At 24.5% G+C, this 10701-nt stretch overlaps 2 protein-coding genes across 7 annotated transcripts in view; one reads left to right on the top strand and one right to left on the bottom strand.

Moving 5' to 3' along the window:
- The first annotated feature begins 218 nt into the window (after positions 1 to 218).
- Positions 219 to 10701, top strand: part of LOC127278644 (ryanodine receptor) — a 36178-nt gene continuing 25695 nt past the window's right edge. For 4 of the 5 annotated variants that reach the window (XM_051300477.1, XM_051300453.1, XM_051300462.1 and 1 more), the window contains exons 1-5: positions 219 to 406; positions 1882 to 2402; positions 7703 to 7807; positions 8265 to 8363; positions 9931 to 9945. In XM_051300477.1, the coding sequence (XP_051156434.1) occupies positions 2349 to 2402; positions 7703 to 7807; positions 8265 to 8363; positions 9931 to 9945 (273 nt within the window). In that variant the 5' untranslated portion in view covers positions 219 to 406; positions 1882 to 2348. The remainder of the gene's footprint in view (positions 407 to 1881; positions 2403 to 7702; positions 7808 to 8264; positions 8364 to 9930; positions 9946 to 10701) is intronic. The other variant, XM_051300471.1, reaches the window with a different exon arrangement.
- On the bottom strand, positions 4413 to 5980 carry LOC127278778 (uncharacterized). Of its 2 annotated transcripts, XM_051300659.1 has the most exons (3): positions 5822 to 5980; positions 5042 to 5440; positions 4413 to 4955 (listed from the first exon to the last, which is right to left on the bottom strand). In XM_051300659.1, exons 1-2 carry the CDS (start codon positions 5860 to 5862, stop codon positions 5047 to 5049), a joined length of 435 nt encoding a protein of 144 aa, XP_051156616.1. In that variant the 5' UTR covers positions 5863 to 5980; the 3' UTR covers positions 4413 to 4955; positions 5042 to 5046. The 2 variants fall into 2 exon arrangements, with proteins under 2 accessions (XP_051156616.1, XP_051156606.1); XM_051300649.1 differs by having other exon boundaries at positions 4413 to 5440.

The raw sequence follows: 10701 nt of genomic DNA, 5'->3' as shown, positions 1-10701 counted from the left end.
GATTTTGAAAGAAAGGGACGACAAAAAAAGTATGGTCATTTTGAGTACAGGGTCTAAATAAATTGAAACACGTTCCTGAAAGTAAAACTTGAAAGTTTTCGACATGCAGGAGGACGGCTACGGCTCGAAACCAGAAATAGACAGCTTGCTCCGTTCGAGGTCCCCGTGAATATGCCAGAGCTTCTTGAGCTTGGACAGAAATTTTGCTCCCCAGCTATGATTATTCGACGCGTCGTCGCGCCGAGTTAACGACTCTTTCGGGAGGAGGCTTAAAGGAAAAAAAAGCCTAAACGAATTTTTTAATAATTGTTTCAAAAAAAAAAAAATTAATAAGCAATTTTCAAAAAAAAAAAAAAAAAAAAAAGAGAAAATATTTCATAAAGTGGTGATTTTTTTTTTATTAAAGGTAAATTTTTCAACAGTATAAAAAAATAAAAAAAATTCTCTAAAGTATAAAGAAAATATAAAGATTTATTGGACGAAGCAAGTGATTATTTTCCGTCATTGTGAATGTGTCTGTGTGTCTGTGTGCGCTATCTTTGAAATAGTGTTGGTTCAAGTTTATCGTGCTCCAAGCTCATAAAATAGTTCACCGGCATCTACGACAAGTTGTGCTCCTCATGAGAGTGCACAGACATAATGTTTCCAGTGCATTGATGTTCAATGTCATCAGAGCTCATGGAACGACAATCTCCTTTAGATCTTATGGAAATTTTGACAAATCTCATGATTACTTGCTTCAAAAGACATTTATATTCCCAACTGGGATTTACATTACAAAATTGATGGACGTCCCATTTAATTTTATTACCTTTTTTTTATTTACTATTTTTTATTTTTATTTATTTATATTTTTTTACAGTTTTTATCTATATATTTTTTTATTATTTATTTATGTTTATTTCTGGTTTTTATTTATATTTGTTAAAACTTTTTATTTGCAATTTTTTATTTATATTTATTTTATTTATTTCAAACATAAACAGGTTTTAAATAAATATAAAATAAATTATAAATAAACAAATTTATATTTGTTTATAATTTATTTATTTATTATTAAAAATAGTATAATACTATTATTTTATATCATTTATTTTTTTTTGTTGTTTTTTTTTTTAAGTAAAATTTAGGAAATTTGTTTTTGAGGTTTTTCGTGAATTCTGTATTATATCTATATACAATTCTATAGAATGGCTTTCGGAGGCAAATTGCAAATGCTCCTCGCAAAGCACCCATCTATATATATAGTAAAACGGAAACTTAGTAGATAAAATGTTTGTAATACTAAAATTCTGGACACGATTTTACATCACGTGTGTGTTGGTGTATTTTTGGACATATCTGGTCAAGTGAAGCGAATATGCAAAATTAAATTTTAGATTCACTCTATCAAACAGATCAATCTGGATTAAATTGAGTTGTTTATATATATCGTGTGGGATATGGATTTTTTTTATTTCATCAAGTCATGATTGTATTCTATACTATATTCACCTTATTTAGAAAATTAAAAAAAAAATCGTTTTCAAAAATTTGTTTTCGGATTTTTAAAAATATTTTTATGTAGAATTTTTTTTATTTTAATTAAATTGACAAATTCATATAATTTAATGAAACTCATTGCAAGCTCTCTGTAGCCAAAATCTGATAAATGTTGACTCATCCAAATATGCGAATACGCAGCCTAATTTTATTTATTATTATTATTTTTTTATTTATTATAATTTTTTAAATAGACTCTCCATCTAGTATGCAAATTATAAAGTAGAATACAATACCAACTGGGTGAAAAAAATCGATTTCCTACCGCCTCTGAAGGGACAAATCATTTGAAAATAACATTTACCATCGAGGATAATAAAATTAGAAAATCAATTGCAGGATAGGAAGGAATTTCTCTCGTTCAATGTATGATTAGATGGAAAAAGAGGATTTTGTATTTGTAAACGGTAAAATTTCTCCTACATACCGAGGGGCACGTGTGCGTGGTGTGCATGCGCTACGAATCACAAAACCCCTTCTGAAAAAGTATTGGATCCAAAGGAATTCTCAACATCGAAGAATATAACCAAAAGTTCAGTCGGTGATCAACGCTGCAAAGAGGCGCTAGGCTCGGTTATCTCCCGCGCATTGAGCGGAAACCGGCGCCAAAAAGAAGAAAAAGAAAGGAAAAACCATGCGGAAAAGAGATGCTAAATTCAATAATACGTGATTCAAGACGAAAAATTGGATTTTTTTTTGCAAAAAAAGCTTATATATGACTGAAAGAAAAAAAATATAAGTGCCTGAGTCCCTAAAAAAAAAAAAAAAAAATTAAAAATTAAAAATTATACACACAATAGAGAAGGATGGCAGACAGCGAGGGAGGATCTGAACAGGATGACGTATCCTTCCTCCGTACGGTGAGTCTCATTCTGTTTTTCAAATGCATTCGCACTATGTGTAGTGCATCTGCATTCAATGGGGGGGGGAGATAGAGCAGTGAGGAGGGGATGAAAATAATGGTGCTACTGGTACTAAGGTCGCGCGACTACTTGATTGTGTCACACCAGGAAATCCCTCTTTTATATTGCGTATATGAAATATTCAATATTTGCAAATTTCATTCAATCGGACCTTCTTTTTCATTAATCAAATTTTTCATTAAAATATGGTTAGAAGAAAATTTATTATTAAGACAAAAGTGATGCTTTTTTAATAGTCCCAATTTTTTTGTTGAATTAATAATAAAAATAATATAATAATTAATAATTGTTATTAATTATTATTATAGAAATTTAGATCAAATAAAATTATCATGGTTTTCAAGTATCCAAAATTTTTCACATTTTGCTTTATCGTTTTTGCATGATAATATATTTTTGGTTTTTCATTTATTTTGAATTTTTATTTTTGTATTCGAAATCAATTTCATATTCCAAATTTGGTTTTCAGCCAAAAAAAGAAGAAAACATTTATTTAAATTGCTTTCGAGATGTATAAATTTGAGAATATGAAAAATTTCAATTCTTTTCTTTGACAGTAAATAAATGTGTTTTTGGCTGTAGATCAAAATTTGGAATCGGGAATTAATTAAATTGGAATTTGAAAAAAAACATTCTGATCAATTCTGTAAACAAAAAATTTTTTATAGAAAATAAAAAAAAACTGTACCTAAAAAATAGAAAAAAACAAGGTAGTAAAGAGATTGAGATAAAAAGAATTTGAATGAAAAAAAATTATTTGCTTATATTTTTTAATAATTTTATTCCGATTGGTTCAAAATTTTATGTTTCTTTTTTTTGTAATAAAATATTTACATTAATTAAATTTTAAACACGTCGATAATTCCATATTATTTTATAATTATAATACTTTTTGGTAATTAAATTTTCTTTATTTTCTTTATAAAAAAAATGTAAACGGATGAAAATTAATTAAATTTTTCATTTTAATTTTCCAAAGGTAAAAAAAAATGGCTTTAGAAATTTTTTTTCTGAAAAAATAATAATTGCAGTAGACATATAGTATTAAAGAGAAAAAAAAATTGTAAATAAATAAAAATCGTGCTATCAAGAAAACATTACACGTTTTTCCATTACGATGGGGATTAAGTTTATATTTAATCGAAAAATATTTTAGTATTCCATATATTGTTTTTCTATAGTATTTATAGAATAAATAATAAATGGATGTTGGTAAAAAATTTAAAACATTTATTTGCAATAAAGTATTTATATTTTTGAAATATTACCAAATTTCATTTTTCTCATTTTTACTTTTTGTATAACGTTGAATTTTTAAAATTTTATCACAAAATTCTTTTCTTTTTTTTCCCAATATCTGACTTTTAAATCAGTTTCTCTTTGAAACTATGATTTTTTTTTTTATTTTATTCTAAATGTAAATAAAATTTTTTGTTATTTTTCTTTATTTCTTTTTTATTAAAATTTAAAAAGAAATTTAAATGTTTAAAAATTCTGCGTTTTCGAAAAAATTAAAAGGCGTTTTTATTAGAAAATTAATTTAAAAAACGTTTTTAACAAAAATCAAATATTTTATAGGAGTGAAAGTCTTTTAAGAAATTAAAAATTCTAGTTTTTTAAATCATCCCTTTAATTTGAATCTCCAAACAGCAATTTGATTTTTTTAATTGTCAACTTGTTTTTTTTTGAATCGATTAAAATTTAGTTCATTTTTTTGGTTATAAAATTTTATGAAAATTTATAGAATATTAAGAATGTTATTTTTCAAGATTTTCATCTCCTAATGTATGTCGCATATATTTTTCTACATTACATTCAGAATCTAAATTCTGAAAATTTTGTGAGCTGCACTTCCTCAAAGATAAACAGACAATTCTTCAGACCTACTTTTTCTCTATATATTCTTAAACTTTATTTTACGGGCAAAATAAATAACAATCAAGAGAGTAAAATTTCCATCTGTATTAAATTAGAAGTGAAAATACAAAATATAAAATACAATTGAAATACAAGATACAATATACAAAAACAAAATCGTAATATTAAAATTGTATTGTAAAATTTTGAAAATGTTTTTCTCCAATAATGAAAAAAAAAATTTTATGAAGACTTTTCTCTATATATAGTGTCAGGATAAAATTGGTCTATTTTTACCGAAATGAAGTCTTTCTATATATGAAACGCTAAGAATAAGTTTTCTGATAGATTGGCGTGATAAGTGTTTTGGAATTGAAACATCATATCTGATATCATTATTATCATATGAAAAAAAAAGTAGAATTTAGAAAAGTTAATTTCTCCATTGACCTTGAAGGGGTTGTGCCATTCTAGAAATTTGATTTTATTTGTTGGCTAAATCAATCTTGCGAGAAAATGCCACCTGATTTGCTTTTGGAGTCGATCGAGCGTACCTTATTGATCCTCGCTTCGTAGGTAGATTAAACAATGAGCTTCATTGGATCTCATTCCCTTCAGAATATATAGCAAGGCCTGAGAATGATTTCCATCATCGCTTTACATATATATCCACATAAGAAGGAACTCTATTTTTATTCTTATATATATATTGTTATTACCACATTCACTTTCTTTCAATTTTCAATTTTGGATATTTCATTGCTGCTGCATTTTCTGCATTATTTGCACTAGATTCGGTTTTTTCTTTTGCCATTTGTTTATATTTTTCTTTTTCTTTTAATGACAAGCAACGCCATCTTTTTCCTGCTTCTTTTGCCACACAAGTGACATGTTTTCCAGAATTTTTCGCATACATTTCCATGTAAAATAGTATAAAACCATTAATTGCTCTTTTTTTTTTTACATCACAAGCACGTGCACTACTCATACGTGATGATTTTTTTGTCAATTCCTTCTTAACTTCCTCGCGTTTATCATTTTTTTTCTCACATCTCGAAAAAAGACCATCCGTTACCTCCATCAGTGAATCGTTTCTAAAATTGTCATCTCTGCTGTATCTAGAAATAAATTTTGTAGAACAGACTCATTATTTGGAGAAAACTAGTTTTAAAAACTATTTTCATTTCAGAATATTTTCTTTTTTCAAATTTAGATTCTTAATTCTAATATATTTAATTTTCAACATATTTTCATAGATTTGAATTTAAAGAATTTATTTTACCTATTTGAAACATTTTTATTTATTATTTTAAATAAATAATTTATTATTATATTGAAATTCAATTTTTATTATAATTTAATTTTTACATGAATTATTTATATAATATTAATTTTGAAAAAGAAAAATATTTAGCTTTTTTGCAATGAGAAACAAAAATGAAAATTTTTGTAAATCGATAAAAAGTAAAAAAATTATTTAATTAAATAATAAAACGTACGATTTATTAGAATAGTAATCTTCATTTCTGTAGTTATCCATTTTTTTTACAAGAATTTTTATATATTTTTATAAATTTTATAAACTTGTTAATTTTACTTGATAATTTGACGTTAATTTTTTTCCAAAACTAAAAAACAAAACATATGAAAATCACTGGTGTGAAGTTTTTCTCTTTTGAAAAAATTGAAAAATCGTTAAATTTATCATCAATCTCTCTGTAGAAAAATTGACGAGTTCTTTTTGTCTCAATTCGATTGCATAACATAAGAAACCTTTAAAGGTTTCTGCTTATTGTCATACACTTTTGTCACCTGCAGCAATTTTTTTTTCTTCACTGCCATACTATAATGCAATAATTTGTAATTATTTTGAAAAAAAAATAATCAAAATTGTTTTGAAATTTTTTAAATAATATTAATTTTTTCAATCAACGCGAAAAAATATCAAAAAATAGTTCTAAAAGATTATTTTTTTCTTTTTCTTATCAACTCTATAGGAATTGAGACCATCAAGAATGGGACTTGAATTTGAAGAACCTCTTTGGAAACCTTTTACAAAAGATCATGTATTCTCTGTATTGAACGAAGAGACTGTCGTATAGTGTCGGCGATATATAATCTAGTTTCTGAAATAGGATTGCGTCCTTGACCTACAGAGTTGTTCATCTTTGATTTAGTGTAGATAGGAAACGTAAAAGTTTACCTTCTTTTGCGATTTCACACATTTTATTGTCCGATAAGATAAATCCTTATATATAAATATTCGCAATTATAACATTTTTGGTTATAAAAAAAAAATTCCAGTTTCTTCTATTTAAAAATATAATATATTTTATTATACACTTACCTATAATTAAAAAATTATATAGGGGATGATATAAATAAAAAGGGGAAAAAAAAAATTTCCATTCGGAAGATTTCATTTTTTAGTCCCTGTCTACGGAAAAGTCTATTATTTACAGAATTACATTTTTTGCATATATTCTTTTTCTACAATTAAACATAGCGATTATTAAATTTATTTTAAATTTGCCCTTTACAATTATATTATTATTGTAAATTAATTATGAAATATATATCAAATTACCTGAAAGTAATTGTGTATTTGATTAATTTGAATGGTTTTTTATGTACGTAAATTTCTTGATAAAAATAAAAATCATGAATTTGTAATTATGTAATTTGATTTACTATTTAAAATTATGTTTCTATACGTAAGTGGATATTTATTTGTATAAAATGAATTTATTTATGCAAGGACGAAAAAAAAGTGAATCATTAAATAATTAACAAAGTATCTTGTGATTATCTCGCAGCCACAATGGCTGGTGTAAACTATGCTATATACATCTAGAATAATCGATGGCCGTGGGCCAAGAAGTGAATTTACTTATCTTTCAAATCAACAATTAAATTTGTTCATCAGCATATGTGTGTTTCCTGTCTTACATTTTGTCTCTAGTATCTGCCCTGTACAAGTTCTCAGGTCAGCCAAATTGAATTTGGCACGCACTTCGTGTAATGCGATTTGGCCCCATCGTAATTTTGACGTTTGACGGAAATAGTACCATTGTTGTAATTCCCTCCTTTTAATCTACATTAATTAATTAATTTACATTCCTTTTAAAAAGGTTTCGACGAATTACTTTGGTCAAAATTAACTTACTCCATACTATACATATAAATATTATTTTTTACTATTTTATTTTTTATCAGTTTTCATTTTTCAGCAATTTCAATTAATTACAATTTAAAAATTTTTTTTAAAATAAATTACCATTTTAATAAAAATATATAATAGTTTCTGGTACTAATTTTTTATTTTCATTTTAATTGTGAAAAATAATTTTAAAAAAATTTCTAATTATGTTTAATTACAGGAAGACATGGTATGTCTTTCGTGTACAGCTACGGGGGAAAGGGTATGTTTGGCAGCCGAGGGTTTTGGAAATCGGCACTGTTTTTTGGAAAACATAGCAGACAAGGTAAATTTTAATTTTGATAAAAAATTATTTTTAATTGCAACACTTGGAAATGTTTAATTAAAGAAAAAAATTATATCAAAAATCATTGAAACTAGTAAATAAAATTTTTTTAAACTTTAATTTTTTTAGTAATTTTATACTTTATTAAATCAATTTTTAAATTTATTAATTGTAAAAATAATTATTTGTAAACTTTAATAATTATAAAAACAATTATTTGTAAAAATTAATCATTGCATGTAAACATTAATTATTGTAAAAACAATTATTTGGAAAAATTAATAATTGTAAAAATAATTGTTTGTAATCATTAATTATTGTAAAAATAATTATTTGTAAATATTAATATTAATTAATTAAAACAGAACTAATTATGAATACAAGTATAATTAAACTAATTAAATGATAATTATCATTAATTAAAAAAGTAAAAAAAAATTTTTTGTTTATTTTTCAGAATATTCCGCCTGATTTGTCACAGTGTGTATTTGTAATAGAGCAAGCACTTTCGGTACGAGCACTACAAGAGTTGGTCACGGCTGCTGGGTCTGAGACGGTAAAGTAGCCATAGAATTGTTCCTACGATTAAAATAGCCACGTGTAGGTGTAATTTCGTTTAAAGTGTACGTTGAACGGACTCAAACTGTCAGAAATTTACAAATTTCTATAGCAACTATTTTTCTAATAATTAGTCTATATTAGCTGATATCATTTCATATATCAATATTGTTCGTTTCAACGTATTAATTTTTTTTTTTTATTTTTCAATAGGAGTGGGCCAAAAAAAATTATATTTGTCTATCCCTCGTGTTTATTTCCCTTTTAACTGCACACTGAAAAATTATACTTGGCCTCCTCTGAAAAACGAGTTTTAAAACATTATGCATCTCGAATGTTTAATAAATCTCAAAAATGAAACAATGAAGTTGTTGTATGACAATTATTATCTAACATGGAAAAATTTTAATTGAAAAAAAATTTTTATTTTTGTATTTTATTTATTATTTCTTAATTATAATTTTTTTTATTAATTTTTTAAATATTTAAATTAAATATTTATTAATTTTTAAAATTAATTAATACGTTAGTAATAGATATAAATATTTGAATGATAGAATTTCGGTAATATTTTTCAATATATAAATTTTGTATATATGACTTATCTAACCCTTTGCATTTTATAAAATGTCATCCATTAAATCATTGACTAAAAATTATTATTCACGCAATTATTCTCAATGTATGTAACTTGTCCCTTTTTAAAAAAAAATCGTACAACAACAACATTTTAGCAATTATGAATGCAACACTTTTTTCGATTGCATCCGCATGGATCCTCCCTTCCAGTATGTCGCATGTGTCAATAAATCCAATCATTGCTACAGAGTTGTCTAAAATGTTTACATCATAAGAAATAAAAAAATTATTTATTCATTTGTTTGAAAAAATTAATTAAAAATATTTATATTTTTTTAATTAACTTTTTTATATATTAAATGTAATTTAATTTTTTTTTTTCATTTTCGTTTGTTTCACTTTTGTCTGTGTTGACAATATTTTTTTATTCAGTTGTTCATATTTCCACTTAGAAAAATTTGTCCCGTTTTATCGATAAGAAATTAGGAATAAAAAAAAAATTTTAATGTCACGTGGATAAAAAAAACGTGAGCAAAAGGACGATATGTAAATTTTTTCAAATAGTTCGTGTTAAAAAAAAAGAAGGCGGAGTATATCGTAAACACGCAAAGCAAGGAAGGACAGATTTTTACCTTTTTTTCCCTTTCTAATATTAAAAGAATCTTTCGTTTAGAGTAAAATAACTTTACAGAATTTTTCGAAAAAATTTTACTTAATTAAAGTATTTAATTTTTAAAAAAAAATTTTTTACGATGATATTTCTATTGTGAATGTATATTTTTGCACAGCTCTGTATATACCAGTAGAAAACGTGTTTATTTGTATTATATAAACTTCCTATATTATCAAGTTCAATTAGATTAGAAACAAATGTACCATGCACATGAGAATCCTTGCGTCATTGTCAATCTAACGTAAAATCCATCATGATTATAAGAATTGTGTTAATCAAATTCATTCCCATTTGTGTTTTTTTTCATTTACAGCAACAAGAAAGTTTAGTAAGTATCCCTTTATATGTATGTAAACTATAGTCTTTCAAGGATTGAAATAAATTTTTGAATTTTTAAATTAAACTAAATGATAAATGTCAATTGTTTAAGAAATATTTATTTATTTCTTTATTATAAAATGAAAATATTTTCCTTATTCTAAATAAATATTTTTCTTATTCTAAATAAATATTCTTCTTCTAAATAAATAATATATTTTTACCATTGATAAAAAGGCTTTTGACATTTACCTAAATAAAAACTTTTTATTAACAATTCTTTTAAAAATAAGATTTATTGCTTTGAGTCTCATAATTTTTTTTTTTCAAGTTAATCAGATATTTAAATTCTCCTGGAAAGATTAATGGAATTGTAAAATACATGTTTTATCTGTGTAACTAACATTTAATCAATTTCTTCTGCTTGTAAGTTGGTGAGCGTTTGGTAGAGTAGTATAAGTAGAAAAAACCAACATTAGTCAGACAATACTGCAAAATATTTTTATTTCTCTCTTTACTTGCTTTCCTAAATTTTTTTTTTAAATCAAAAAATTTTATTTATTACCAAAAAATTACTTTCAATATTTAATTTTTTATATAAAAAAATTATATTATTTACATAAAATAGTTAATGAACAATTAAATCTTTTTTATACATTTTTTGTGAACTGGATACTTTTTTAAATAAATAGAAAAAAAGCAATTTGCTTAAAAGTATATTTAATTGAATTACTTTTAGAGAAATGTTTGTTCTATCAAAAATTTT

Source organism: Leptopilina boulardi, unplaced genomic scaffold (genome assembly GCF_019393585.1).
Source record: "Leptopilina boulardi isolate dan_hultmark-lab unplaced genomic scaffold, ZJU_Lbou_2.1 LbouV2_112, whole genome shotgun sequence".
NCBI lineage: Eukaryota > Metazoa > Arthropoda > Insecta > Hymenoptera > Figitidae > Leptopilina > Leptopilina boulardi.
This window is presented reverse-complemented; position numbering and strand designations above follow the sequence as displayed.